This window comes from Sphaerodactylus townsendi, linkage group LG17, assembly GCF_021028975.2.
Source record: "Sphaerodactylus townsendi isolate TG3544 linkage group LG17, MPM_Stown_v2.3, whole genome shotgun sequence".
NCBI lineage: Eukaryota > Metazoa > Chordata > Lepidosauria > Squamata > Sphaerodactylidae > Sphaerodactylus > Sphaerodactylus townsendi.
The window spans coordinates 2,463,353-2,478,526 of record NC_059441.1 but is presented as its reverse complement, the minus strand read 5'-3'; the positions used below and the strand labels follow the sequence as shown (position 1 = coordinate 2,478,526).

General features: G+C 48.5%; 1 protein-coding gene across 1 annotated transcript; it reads right to left on the bottom strand.

Annotated features, from left to right (window-relative positions):
• Window positions 1-2,053: 2,053 nt before the first annotated feature.
• Window positions 2,054-14,766, bottom strand: PDCD7 (programmed cell death 7). The gene is made up of 5 exons (XM_048482208.1): window positions 13,918-14,766; window positions 8,619-8,760; window positions 6,054-6,293; window positions 4,782-4,869; window positions 2,054-2,704 (listed from the first exon to the last, which is right to left on the bottom strand). Exons 1-5 carry the CDS (start codon window positions 14,563-14,565, stop codon window positions 2,587-2,589), a joined length of 1,236 nt encoding a protein of 411 aa, XP_048338165.1. The 5' UTR covers window positions 14,566-14,766; the 3' UTR covers window positions 2,054-2,586.
• Window positions 14,767-15,174: the final 408 nt, after the last annotated feature.

Here is a 15,174-nt window from a genome sequence, read left to right as displayed (position 1 = left end):
TATTTATGCCATACTTAGAGCTTTAAAGGCTTACACAGAGTCCAATTGAATGATTTGCTCACATTTCTAAAGCTAGCAGTCAGGGTTTGCCTTTCTCATGATAAATAAGACCCACTTGCTCAAGAGACCGCTGGTTATGATTATCATTGTTTAAATAAAGTTTCTATACCGCCCCTTCCCTTTCAGGCTTGGGACGGTTCACAATCATTCATAAAACAATTTCAAAGCCGTTCGCAGTCCCGGAGCTGCATATCTGAGAGACCGCCTCTCCCCATATTGCTCCGGCAGGCCCCTCCGCTCCTCGGAGGAGGACCTACTAAGTGATCCCTGGCCCAAAAATATGATCAGGCTTGGCCTTGTGAGGGGCAGGGCCTTTTCGGCCCTGACCCCAGCCTGAATGGAACAAACAGGCTCCCTAGGGAGATCTCAGGGCCCTGCGGGGACTTACAGAGTTTCCCCCCCACAGGGGCCTGCAAGACAGACCTGTTCCATGAAGCGTTTGGCCAGCACCCTGGTTAAACTTTATCTACCATGTCATCCTGGCCTCCACGTGGGCACAAGGGGAGAGGGGGGCAGCCAACGGCATACATACACATTTTAAATGGGCTTCTGTTTTTTTTATGTTATTAATATTTAAATTATGTTTTACTGTATGTTTTAATCTTGTTGTAAACCACCCTGAGCCCTCAGGGGGAGGGCGGTATATAAAACTAATAAATAAGTAAGTAAGTAAGTAAGTAAGTAAGTAAGTAAGTAAGAAAGAAAGAAAGAAAGAAAGAAAGAAAGAAAGAAAGAAAGAAAGAAAGAAAGAAAGAAAGAAAGACAGGATAAAATGCAATGCTATAACCATGAAAACCGTAATACAAATTTAAATCTATGCATCCAACTCGGGTGGCAACAGTCCACAGTCGAAGAGTTCAGAAAAACCCAAAGGAGAGAGTGGGAAGAAGAATCCCATCAGACAGAGGGAGAAGCGGGGAGGGTGGAGGATGATGCTAAAAGCTAGTGTAGGTGAGGTGCCAGTCATTATTAAAGGAAGCGTGAAACTCCTGCCCTGATATTATGCAAAGAAACTTGGTAAAGCAAAAAGTCAGCTGCAAAAACTGTGAAATGTCGTTTATTTTTTAAATTACAAATAAAATCCAGAATTTATTAAACAGAACATTACAAACAGTTCCGACAATTTACCACATTGCATTCGGGTTACAACTTGCTATGCTTGGATGACATCCAAGTATTAAATTGAGGCCTGGTTTTGGAACAGGGGATTCAACTACTCCATGATCCTGTTGCAGTCAGAGTTGAGAAAGGTTTACGTTTTCGTCATTTGCCAAGTTACACTTACTGGCGACAACTTACACTATAAATACACACACCATTGATTTGTTCTCACAGAAACACAGGCCGCATTTTTAAAGCCTTTACAATGTAAAGATTGAGCAAGGATTTCATACAATGAAAAAACGGAATTAGTATAATGTATACTAATGACTTCTCAGCAAAAGTACCGGATAATTTGGAGGCTGTCTAACTTATCCAACAGATGCCACAGCTTCAACAGCTCCACTCCAAGGGCAACAGAGAAATCTTACTCCTCAGTTATGCTCCTCATCCCAAAGGCAGCTGTGTGTGTGTGTGTGTGTGTGTGTGTTTTTGCCAAAATACAAAAACCTCCAGTGCAGAAATGTGAGCATCTGGGAAAAATGTGTTGCTAACATTTATCTTAAGAGGGCTGTACCAGATATTTAACATCAATTGCTCATTTCCTTGCAGGTACAGTTAAACCGACATCAGTTGGTATTGCCTTTCTCGTTTTCAGAATTTAAGAGGTAACACAAAACAATGAAACTTTCCCTATTACACAGACCTTTTCCCTGTACAAATAAAACCACAGGTTGAGTATGGCCCCAAGAAGCAACAATGATGATACCTACAATTCTCTCAATTTTGCCCCAGAGTGTTTCAAAGGGTGATAATTGCTCACATCTGCCAATTCATTAAACTCACTGTGTATAAGGCCAAAATAACCATGGAAGTTTTTTTAAAAAAAACAAAACAAACCCTGAAAGATCAGAAACACAGGTGTAGCTAGAAGCCCTCCAGCAGGCTATCTCCAAAAAGTTCACTAGCTGCCATTGTCTCAAGACTGTACTTGACTCTAGCAGGAAAAAGTTAACAGCACAGGTTCTTAACTGAGGATTTGCTGCCACACCGACCGGTGACTCATTCATAATCTCCAAGCAGAACTTAGCTGCTAACTTGGCAATAAGCAGTTGGGATCTTCTTCAAATAAAAGGCAGCAGCGTTTTTGTGATTTGGAAAATGCTGAGACAAACTTTTTTTGGCTTCTTGGAGCCCAACTGAACAGCAAAAGCAGTTCATTTACGATGCAAGCCACTCTTCTTACAAATAAGACTAACAACAGATCTTCCCAAGACCAGGGATTTCATCTTGTATTACGGCAGTGCAGTCTGCCTTGTGTCTCTGGGTTTTCCAATGAAAACAGAATGAGGTGTTTTAACACTGAATGGATCTGTGGAAAGTACATCACTGCGTCCACCAGAACTTCGTTAGGATTCGGCACCATTACCCAACGGCCGTGCCCCAAACGTCGCTGGAAGGGGGGCTGGGGAGGACCCAACCTGGTGGGATGAAACTTCCTTCCGGGTGGTCTGCTGGCACCAGGAACCGATCCCATCCATGCCTTTAAGAAAAAGTGAAGCAATGAATTGTGCATTCAGCAGATTCTTGCCTCAAATCTTTTCTTTGCACCAGGATCACAGCTAAAATCAAGCATGAAGCTGACTGATGTAAAAGTTATGTTTCCCATGTTCTAGATGGGGCAGGCTACCGGAAGGACTGCCTGTTTCCATAAAAACCTGCCCTTTTACAGGGCGTTTCGCGTAGCCCTGCGATGGGGGACGAAGTTGGGCTGGTCGCGACATGATGCACGAACCCCCCAGCCCCGAAACCATTTGCAATCGAGCGGTCCCGGTTTCTGATGGGGAAGAGCGTCGCATGCATGGAAGCCGTCGCGCCTCGTGTTCCTACCGCTCTCTGGCGGCTTGTCGATGCGTCGCCGAGGTCCAAGGGACATCAGCCTGCTGCCTGCCAGGTGGACCGCTCAAGGCGTCAGGGCCGGGGCGAAACATGTCCCCAGGCCACCAGCGAGACGCTAAACATTTTGCCGCGACAGACGTTTCGTCTGACTCAATTGAGGAGGGATAATGAGCTCCTTCCAGCAAGCTGTTCTCCCAAAACCTGCGCTGGGGAAGCGAGGTGGGAAGCTGACTTTTCTTTAAGTGCTGCCTCCGGGGAGGTGCGCGGGAAGGCGGCAACAGCTAAGCCGCTGCTCGCGAACAGCTCCCTGGGGACGCCGTTTTTGCCGTCCCCAGGGCGCTGTTTATGGCCTGTGCGGAAAGGGCCTAAGATTCTCCAGGGAAGACTATCTCTCCACCCCATCTGTACATCTGACAGGGGCTGGGGAGAGTCTTCTCGGTGATGGTGCCCAGACTTTGGGACATTCTTCCTTCAGAGACCCGGTCTGCTCCTTCCTTCCCTGCTTTCCTTCCATCGTCAGGTGAAGACATTTTATTTCGAACAGTTTTTAACATCTAGATTTCAGCAAGCAGCATTTCAGGTTTTATAGGTGTCTTTTAGTAATTTTTAAGGGCGCGGAATGATTTTATGGTATTGTATTTGGTTCGACTGTTTGTGGTTTGATTGTTATTGCATTATTGTATTTGATTGCATTTTGTAAGCAGCCTTTAATATGGCTATAGAAAGGCAAGGTGTAAATACTTATAGTAAATAAATAAAATGTCAAACAACAAGAGCGTGAAGGGGAATACTGCGTGAGTGCTCAGGCCGGGGCAGTGTTAGGGGCAGCCTAACAGGGTTGTCCAGAGCAGTGCTGACTGGGAAAGTGGCGGACCCTGTGCCATGTTTGAGCCAGGTGGTGATTTAGTGCCCCAAACAGTGCGGTCAGTGGAAAGTTATGAAGTAGTAGAAGATTTGATTCGTATAGCCCGCTTTTCTCTACCCTACAGAGTCTCAAAGCGGCTTACAATTGCTTTCCCTTCTCCTTCCCACAACCGAAAACACGTGAGGTAGGTGGGGCTGAGAGAGTTCTGAGAGGACTGTGACTAGCTCAAGGTCACCCAGCAGGCTTCATGTGTTGGAACAGGGAAATAAATCCAGTTCACCAGATTGGAGTTTGCTGCTCGTGTGGAGGGGCGGGGAATCAAAGTTGGTTCTCCAGATTAGAGTCCACTGCTCTTAACCACTACACCATGCTGGCTCTCTAAACTCATAGGCAAGCCCTAATTACAACTGAGCAGTACAACTATAGCAAATATGTTTAAGAAGAAGAGTTTGGATTTATATCCCCCCTTTCTCTCCTGCAGGAGCCTCAAAGGGGCTTACAATCTCCTTGCCCTTCCCCCCTCACAACAAACACCCTGTGAGGTAGGTGGGGCTGAGAGAGCTCCGAGAAGCTGTGACTAGCCCAAGGTCACCCAGCTGGCCTGTGTGGGGAGTGCACTGCAGGCCAATCTTGAATTCCCAGATCGGCCTCCCCAGCCTCAGGCGCAGAGTGGAGAATCAAGCCGGGTTCCTCCAGATTAGATACACGAGCTCTTAACCTCCAACGCCACTGCTGCTCCTTTAAGGGAAGCATAGCTAACTAGCTGAAGCTCAACTGAAGCTAGGATGAGGCAGTTATATAAAATCACAGAATCCAGGAACCTACGTTTTTTTAGAACAGTTCCCTCCTCTCTTACCTTATCTGGATGAGAGCTGGCACTGAATATTCAGCTTGTAGGTAGTATTGTCTAAACGGCTCCAAAAAGTGATGAAGGGGAAACTCCTCTGTAAAACATAAAAAAAAAAAAAGAAATACTATCGAAACCCAGTGAGAAGACACAGCAAGAAAGCCCAGCATCTCTTGCCTGTTTTCCTCAAATGCGGCAGCCGCAGAACATGATAAAGCCTTCAAAACTGGGCAGAGAACTGGAGACGAGGAATGGTACAAACACACGAAGCTGCTTTATACTGAGTCAGACCCTTGGTCCATCAACGACAGTGCTGCCTGCTCAGACTGGCACCCGCTCTCCAGGGTCTCAGGAGGCGGTCCTTTCACATCACCTACATTAGGGGTCTGCAACCTGTGGCTCGCCAGATGTTCATGGACTACAATTCCCACTTGGCCATGCTGGCAAGGGCTGATGGGAACTGTAGCCCATGAACACCAGGAGAGCCGCAGGTTGCAGACCCCTGACCTACGTCCTGTTTGTTTTTAATTGGAGACGGTGGGGATTGAACTTGGGACGTTCTGCATTCCACTGAGCCACAGCCCCTCCCATAGACACACGAAGATGCCTCCTCCTGAACTAGACCATTAGCTCATCAAGATCGGTGTTGCCCACTCAGACTGGCAGACGCTCTCCAGGGACTCAGGTCTGATTCTTACTGGGGAGGCTGAGGATTGAACCTAGGACCTTTCGATGCTCTACCACTAAGCCACAGTTGATTTTCTGGTTAAGGAAAAATACCATGGGCAGTTCTCTGTGTCCAGCCCTACCAACTTCTGGAGGCACTGCTCATCTTTACTGACCCTGGCATTAAGATCTCCGGCTACCAACCATTCATCGCATTTGTTAGAAAGTTGTCAAGTTTCTAAATATTCAGTGATTTTACGCCACTGTGTTTCCCTTGTCTTATTGATGGAGCTAGGGGGAAGGTAAACATTTATAATTACGAGACTGCGGCCTTCCCCTGTTATCTTTACTGCATGTGCCAAGTGTTCACAAACTGGAAGAGTCAATACATCAGAAAATAAAGAAGTTTTGATTAGCATTGCAAGTCCGGCTTTATAGCGCCCTCTGAGATTCTCCTTGTGCGCTGGGAGTAAGCCACAGTTCTTTCCCCACATGGGCAAAAATAGGGGAATCTCTGATGGTTTCCAGTATGTAACAGAACATTTATTACAATTTCCCCCCGACGTGGGTTGACTGTTAAAAATCTCTCTACGTTTCAAATCCCCACCCCCTTACCTGGATCCCCAAAGAGCTTGCTGTCCATTTCCCGTTTCTGCTGCAGCAGTTTCTCCTTTTCTTTCTTTTCTTTCTTCTCCAGTTCTCTTTTCCTCTCCTCCTCCTGCTCCCCTTCTAGCATAACCCGCAAAGCTCGTTCCTCAGCTTCGTACACTTCAGTGCGCTGCTTGATCAACAATCTTAAGCTCTGGACTTCATCTTCAAAGGCTTCATCTGCTTCGGGGGGCGGGCAGACTCCTGCATCAAAGTTCAATAGGAGGAGAATGTAAACATCCGCAAAACTTACCTGCAGAATGTCAGTTCCCCGATCACACAACAAACCACTTGATAGCTTTCAAGGATTTTATTGACAGACACGGAAGGAACAAAGGAAGATGTTTCTGGTGAAAAGGCGCCAAGCAGTTGATAATATGGGTAGCATACTCCCACCCCCTTGTGGGAACAGAGAAGAAGAAGAGAAGAAGAAGAGTTTGGATTTATATCCCCCCTTTCTCACCTACAGGAGACTCAAAGGGGCTCTCCTTGCCCTTCCCCCCCTCACAACAAACACCCTGTGAGGTAGGTGGGGCTGAGAGAGCTCGAAGACTATTGATGACTAGCCCAAGGTGCGCAGCTGGTGTGTGTGGGAGGTCTTCTGGTGATCCTGAATTCCCCAGATAAGCCTCCACAGCTCAGGCGGCAGAGCTGGGAATCAAACCCGGTCCCTCCAGATTAGATACACGAGCTCTTAACCTCCTACACCACTGCTGCTCAGAAGCACAGAAAAGCCCAGCCTGGAGGCCCATCCCAGCGGCAGATGTCTCAGGCCAGGCTGTATAGGTAGTAATGGACCTGCTAAAGCGAAAGCAACTCTCAGTAGCTCCCCCTCCCAACAGAGCCACCCTGACACAGAGTTCAAGGTCCAGGGAGAGAGCTCAGGGGCATATCTCTGGAAAATGGTGCCCAGGGCAAGCAGTGACGTTGCCCCCCGCCCACGGCTAGGTTCTGTGGGGTTCACGGGTCACAGGGTTACGTCTGAACTGTTCCCTCCCCCCTCTCTATCCAGTCAGCCACACTTCCTGGATGCCTTTAGATTTTAAAAGTTGTGTAAGTGAGAACTGCACTGGGGGGGAGGGAGGGAGGAAGGCAGCCAAATGTGCCTCCCATGTGACATGTGGAAGTGGTGCATGGGGCATCGCCCCCCTTTGTCCCTCCCTGCATACGCCTCTGGGGGAGATCCCAAGACCAGATGTTAAACTTCGGGGGTGTGGAAACCCCCCACGACCAACTTTTGGCAGCTGCAACTTGGATACACGCAGCTGCCTTCTACTGAATAAGGCCCTTGGTCCATTAAACTCAGTATTGGCCACTCAGACTGGTAACACCTCTCCAGAATCTTAAGCAGAGGTTTCTCTCATTACAAGCTATACGATCCTTTGGACTGGGAGATGCTGTGACTCTCTGTATGCAAAGCAATTGCCGCATGACTGAGCCACAGCCCTTCCCCCCAAAAATAAGACTTAGAAATGAGGAACAACAAATAATCAAGCAAGCATTAGAAAACTGATAAGGGCATCAAAGTATCTGGGGTATGCCATTCACAGAAACATACATCTATCAAATTAAGCTGTCAAAAGAATCAATCACACCAAAGGCATTTATTAGAAAGAGGTTGGTTTTTAAACCCCTTTTCTCTACCAAAAGAAGCCTCAAAGTAGCTTTCAATCACCGTTCTTTCCCCTCCCAACAACAGACACTGTGCGAGGTAGGTGGGGTTAGCCCAAGGTCAGCCAGCAGGCTTCATGTGAAGGAGTGAAGAACTAAACCCAATTCTCCAGATTACAGTCTGCTGCTCTTAACCACTTCACCATGCTGGCTCTCTTAACAAATGGCTTTCCATTTCCCAAGAGACCTTTTGGAGGGATATGATTCATTGCCTCAAAGTGTCGTGGAGTTCCCTTCTTGGAGGTTTTTAAACAGAGGCTGGATGGCCATCTGTCAGGAGTGCTTTGATTGTGTATTCCTGCATGGCAGGGGGTTGGACTTGATGGTCCTTGTGGTCTCTCCCAACTCTATGATTCTATACTACCCATTTGTACATGCGTACTGTAAGAAATGTTATCCCAGTCTAACCTGTGTATCTATTCCGAACTTCAAGCAATTAATAGCTATGAAATAAACATGCAATACAGCCCTGCAGTTTTAGAGAATGCAGCTACTTGTACAAAGCAGATATTGAAAAATCCCACCTTGCTGCCTGTTTCCAATAGCTCTTCTAAACCCGCTGTTTCTGTCTCATGCAATTTCCAATTAAAAGGAAAGAGTAAACATCAAAAGCTCTCTAGATAAATTTCAAAGCATACGCAAGGCATATTAAAACACTGGGCCAGGGGTAGGGAACCTGCGGCTCTCCAGATGTTCAGGAACTACAATTCCCATCAGCCCCTACCAGCATGGCCAATTGGCCATGCTGACAGAGGCTGATGGGAATTGTAGTTCCTGAACATCTGAGAGCCTCGAGGTTCCTACCCTTGCACTAGGCACCATTGGTAATCCCAAAGTGCCCCAGAAACCCAGCACACACTCTCCTTGCCAGCCCTTCTTTCTCCGAGGATTTCCTCCAGTTTTTTTCCAAGCCACGCAAGATTTCTGTCATCCGCTTTGTGTCCGCTTGCTTCTTCCTTACTTCAGACAGCACGCTGTCGGCAGCAGCTTTGAGTTCCTGTTCCTAAAATGAAACACGATCTATTAAGAGCAAATGGAACCAGTTCTGATGGGTGTGAGTCTTTTCCAGCAGTGGTGTAGGAGGTTAAGAGCTCATGTATCTAATCTGGAGGAACCGGGTTTGATTCCCATTTCCGTCAGCTTGAGCTGTGGAGGCTTATCTGGGAATTCAGATTAGCTTCAGCACTCCCACACACGCCAGCTGGGTGACCTTGGCTAGTCACAGCTCTTCTGAGCCTTCAGCCCCACCTGGCACTTTCACAGGGCAATGGCTGCAAGGGGAAGGGCAAGGAGATTGTAAGCCCCTTTGAATCTCCTGCAGGAGAGAAAGGGGGGATATAAATCCAAACTCTTCTTCTTCCAGCAGTGGTGTAGAGGTTAAGAGCTCATGTACCTAATCTGGAGGAACCGGGTTTGATTCCCCAGCTCTACGCCCTGAGCTGTGGAGGCTTATCTGGGGAATTCAAGTTGTGTGCACTCCACCACCACGCCAGCTGGGTGACCTTGGAGCTGAATGCAGCTCTTCTGAGCTCTCTCAGCCCCACCTACCTCACCAGGGTGTTTGTTGCCAAAGGGGGGGGGGGGGGGGGGCAAGGAGATTGTAAGCCCCTTTGAATCTCCTGCAGGAGAGAAAGGGGGGATATAAATCCAAACTCTTCTTCTTCTTCCAGCAAGGCCTCCGAAAAAAAAAAATGATGGCAACCGCCCTCCAATCTGTTCTCCACGCTTTTCTTAAGCATCTAATCTCTCTGAACCTTGACACTCCATTTATCCCTTCTGGCTAGAAGTTGTTGGTGAATGCCTACTCCATGAGTTTATTATACCTTTGGATTCTTTGGTCACCCAGTAAGCTACTCCCAACATTTTAGGATTGAACCTGACACCCAGGTCTGCAATCTGTGGCTCTCCAGATGTTCATGGACTACAAATCCCATCAGCCCTGGGCTGATGGGAACTGTAGTCCATTAACATCTGGAGAATCACAGGCTGCAGACCCCTGAACCTGACACAAGGCTAAGACCAATGATGTTCTCTCCATGCACCTAGGAACGCTTTTTTTAAATTAAGATTTCCCTTTTAGACTTTTTTTTCTTATAGGAATAAACATGATGTACTAAAAACGTAGGGTCCCGCGGCACAGAGTAGTAAGCTGCAGTACTGCATTCAAGGCTCTGAGCACAACCTGAGTTGGAAGTTGGGGCTTAGGCTGATGACTCAAGGTTGACTCAGGCTTCCCAGGTCACTAAAATTAACTAATTTTCACAGAGTTGGCACCAAAATTGATGATCTTAAAAATATGCTCTGTGTTACACAGAATGGATCAGACAGTGCCTAATCAAAAAAGTTCCAGTGACATTACCCACAATTCATATGCTTTGGTACTCCAAAGGAACCAAATAGCCCAGTGATGGCGAACCTATGGCACGGGTGCCAGAGGTGGCACTCGGAGCCCTCTCTGTGGGCACCACACACAGAGTTCACATGTGGGGGGCAGAAAAATCACCACACACACATCTAGCTGGCTCTTTGGGCCACTCACACGAGTTAGATCATCAGCCAGGGGGCCAGAAAATCACCCACACACACGCTAGGCTGGCCAACCACCTGAGCGCGGCGATGCAGCACCACGGGTGAGCAGGGGAGGGACTGGCTGGTGGCCCTGGTGCCTGTGCTCGGTGGCTGCTGCCAGTGAGGAGGGGCAGAGAGATGCTAGAGGCGCTGGTGGCCCTGCCTGTAAAGCCCGGTGGCTGCTGCCTGAGGAAGCAGAGGAGGCAGAGATGCGAGAGGCACAGAGCGGTGCACGGACTTTAAGGGAGGCTAGGAGCAGGCTGGCCCCTGCTCAAGCAGGTGGGGCAGAGGAAGAGGGAGCCAACCGGTTTTTCTAAACGAAACCCTCAGCATTCAGGTTAAATTGCTGGGCTGGCACTTTGGTACAGAATAAGCGGTGTGCCGCAGGAGGACTTGCTGGAGGCTAGGCAGGCTGGCCTCTCCAACAGGTGGGGCAGAGGAAGAGGCAACAGTTGCAATTTGGGCACTTCGGTTCTAGGCGAAAACCTCCAGCATTCAGGTTCTCGCCAATTGCTGGGTTGGCACTTCTTGATAAATAAGTGGGGGGTTTGGGGTTGCAATTTGGGCACTCGGTCGAGAAAGAGGTTGCATGTAGCTGAAATAGCCATTATTTATAGGAAGAACATCCGAACTACAATGGAGTAGTCAGTTCTTTTTTAACAATAGTCAGCATTTATAGGAAGAACATCAAGAACTACAATAGATGATCCAGTTCTTTTTAACAATAAGGAACTCTTTGAGCCAGCTAACAGGCTGTGCACCCAGGGAGACTCAGTTACAGACATATGAAGTACTGCCTCAATATTTTAAATATAAGAGATTTGTATTGACTTTTAGCACAGCAAAATTTCTGACTTTTCTTTGGCACCACAGTTAATTTTATTTTTGAGAGTTTGATGCTATTGTAACCACAGTTTTTAAAAGCAACATAAAAAGACAACTTGGGACAGTGACAACTAAGAAGACTAACAATCTAGATAAATGTTCAATGAAAACACACAAACTGGCCTTTAGAAGAAAGTGAGAAGTTAGGCTTCTTTGCTTCCTAGTTAATTTTATTTTTGAGAGTTTGATGCTATTGTAACCACAGTTTTTAAAAGCAACATAAAAAGACAACTTGGGACAGTGACAACTAAGAAGACTAACAATCTAGATAAATGTTCAATGAAAACACACAAACTGGCCTTAGAAGAAAGTGAGTAGTTAGGGTTAATTTCTTCACCCCTATTGTCAACTTGTATGCAGTTTTAATGCATTTATGGGAGGCAGGTTTTGGGCTAAGTTGCTTGTTTTTTCAAATTGCTGGCTTGCCGTCAAGGCCCTGTTGTTATCAGTTAAAGGAGCAGCATCAGCAGTTGGAACCTGTTCAAGAGCTGAATATCTATTCAACAACACCAAACCTTCGCAGAAATTAAGTGCAGTATTACTGGAAACAAACTGATCAATTTTTGTCTGTTTAGGCTGCTTCTGCGTACCCTGGTTAGGTGAAGATAACATTCTTTTTGGCCATTGTAAATCACTAGTAAGATAATTGGGGAGGAAGTTCCGCACACTCCCCACTTAGCAACGTTTAAAATAGCAAAACTATCCTGATCCAAGATCTGTAAAAGGTCTATAAAAGATAAATTAGAAATCAAGTTGCTGAATAGCAGCTTACGGAGCAAAGATCAAGACTTGTCGCCATCTTGTGGACAGATCCCATCACTAAAACACAGTCTGCATTAATAGTAAATGATGTGATGTGACGTCACCCCCAGGATCTATGCTTACGCAGGGAGGCTGCTTTTTTACTCTTACTAAGAAACTTTTAAAATAAGCACTTAAGGTGAGTAGGGCACTGATGCTGAAGGTGAGGTTGCTAGGCTCTGCCCTGTGGTTCAGAGGTTCAAAATTTCAGCCCCCTTCTTGAGTTCTCCAGGAAACCAAATAAAACCTTAGTGCTGAAAGAATAGAAACAAAGCAGCCAAGATGTGGCAGCCAAGAAAGCCAATGTGATTCTGGGCTGTATCAATGGGAGTATAGTATTTAGATCGAGGAATGTAATTGTACCTCTCTATTCTGCATTGAAGTTGTGGAACCTCACCTGGAATATTGTTGCACAGTTCTGGGCAGCTTGCAATTCAAGAAGGATATTGACAAGCTGGAATGGGTGCAGGGAGGAGGGGCAACCAAAAAATGGTAAAAAGGGTCTGGAAATTCATGCCCTACAAAGAGAGAGACTTAAGTAGCTGGGATGTTAAGTTTGGTGAAGAAAAGGTTATGAGGTGACATGATAGCCATGTTTCAATAGCGGAAGGAATGTCATGTTGAAGAGGGAGCAAGCTTGTTTTCTGCTGATGATGCTCAGAGACTAGGACCAGGAGTGATAGGTTCAAGGAGGAGGAGGAGATTCCACCCTAAACATCAGGAGAAATTTCCTGTTTGACAGTGGAATGCACTACCTCAGAGTGTGGTGGAGTCTTCTTCTTTGGAGGTTTTTAAACAGAGGCTGGATGGCAATCTGTCAGAGGCGCTTTTGATTGTGTGTTCCCTGCGAAATGCAGTGGGGTTGGACTTGATCTCCTTTGGGGTCTCTTCCAACCTCCCCTATGATTCTATAGAAAGATTATGTTAGGCAGGGGATAATTTATATTCCAGGATTGTATCAGTTTCGCCAGCATGGCCACTGGCCATGCTGGAAGGCTGATGGAAGCCAGTAGTCCATAACATCTGAGTGCCAAAGGTTCGCCACCACGGACTATGCAGTGGTGGCGAACCTTTGGCACTTCAGATGTTATGGACTGCGAATTCCCATCAGCCCCTGCCAGCATGGCCAATTGGCCATGCTGGAAGAGGCTTGATGAAGCCAGCAGTCCACCTGTATCTGGAGATATAGGCCACTCCTCTGGTTTCTCTGATCCACCAGCTCCCACCAACTCCAAGCTAGGTTAACACTTTGGCCCCATCAGGAGCCAATAAGATACACTACCCAGGCTAAGCATTCCTTGAGATGGACCTGCGCTACACATATGTTGCCCCAAAACCATAATCCTATGCAGCCCAATAAAATCAACGTGCTGGGCCTGGAATAACGCATGATATGTTTGGGACTTGATAGTTGCCTTATACCTTCCTCGTTATGTTGAATTTACAGTTATACTGTAAGTTAGGGCCAGATCCGCGGTAGTTTTGCTTCTAATGTTTCACACGCATACTTTATGGCTCAGCTGTCTTCAGGTAAGACAGACTTATTTTACTATCGCATTCTTCTGGAAGACGCTAAACAACGAGATTCTACCCCTGGGCTACAAAATCAGAATGCAACCCTGATGTGCGTGCATACTACATACCATGCACATCGACTTCATGTACTCCTAAGTGTTCCACCCCTGGTCTGCACAAATTTAAATGCATGCTGATGGGTGCAAAACGAAAAGGCACTTTGGAACCTAATGTGGGTGCAAACGAAAGGCATGCTCCTTGACCCTCATCCTGGCGGTGGCGTGATGGCGATATTCCAGACACGTCCAGGGGTTTCTGTCCAGCTTGGCTCCATTTATTGGCGTTTTTAGTCTCCCGTGAAGCTCCAGCCACCAGGGCAGCAGCCACCTACCCGGCGCTTCTCCTCCACCTCCTGGGCGCGGCGGGCCCTCCAGGTGTCTATGCGCGCCTCCCGTTCGACCGCCCGGGCCTCCGTCTCCAGGCGGATCTCCCGGGCCTCCTGTCTCCGCCGTTGCCGCTGCCGCCGCTTCCGGCGGGCCCGCTGGGCCTTGCGGGCAAGGGCGGCCAGGCAGGCGGGCTCGCGCAAGGGTCGCACCCGGGCCCGCAGTTCGGCCAGGCGCTGCTCGGCCGCCGCCTCCTCCTCCTCCTGTATGGTGTCGTCGCCCCGCCGCCGCCAGGTCCGGCACAGCGCCGCCACCTCGGCCACCCGCCGCAGCGCCTCCGTGGCCACCCGCCGCGCCTCCGTCGGGCTCGGCCCGGCAGCGGCGGACGGCGGCGGGGCCTGGCGGCGGCGGGCCAGAAAGGCGCCCAGCCACCGCTCGTCTTCGCCGCCGCCGCCGGGCACCTCCTCCGGCTCGGGCCTAGCCCGCTCCTCCGGCCTCCACGGCGGAAAAGGAGGGAGAGGAGGCGGCGGGTAGGCCGGGGAAGAGAAGAACGGCGGAGGCCTGCCGCGGAAAGGGCCCGGCGTGGGCGGCCTGGCGGGCGGGAAGCAGTGCGGCGGAGGCGGCCCCTCGAAGGGTGGGGGGAACGGCGGCTCCATGGTCGAGGCCTAGCCCGAATGGCGGTTCCACCTCGGCCTAGCTGTGGTGGAGCCGCTCGTCCGCGACCACTTCCGGTTGGGGAAGGAAGTGAGGAGGGGCACAGCGGCCCCTATGGGACCGGAGGCGCAAACGGCAATATTCTGCGAAACCTAGTGCGAATCGCGGTCCCTCAACGGCTTTGCTGTGGTAGAGCCGCTGTCCTCGGCCACTTCCGGCGCGACCACTTCCGGTTGAGAAAGGAAGTGAGAAGCACAGCGGCCCCTATGAGACCGGAGGAGCAAATGGGCCAAACTCTAAGTAACTAGGAAAGGAAAGATTGGGGGGGAATGCTAAAACGACCTGCACCATTTCTATATATGGCGGGGGGGTGGGGGGGGGTGGTGAGGGTACCATTTTCGAACCCGATATTTTTTTTTAAGAAGGAAAGACAGGTGCAGGTGGGTGTAGTGGACTAGTCGTCCAGACTAGGAAAGTGGACACGCGATGGTCAAAGGTGAGTACACCCGCAACATTTCACGCGACACACATTTGCCCTACACCCAGCTGAGTTTGTTTCATTCGTATCTCATTTTTTGGAATTATTTAATATTTCTTTATGTAATATATAT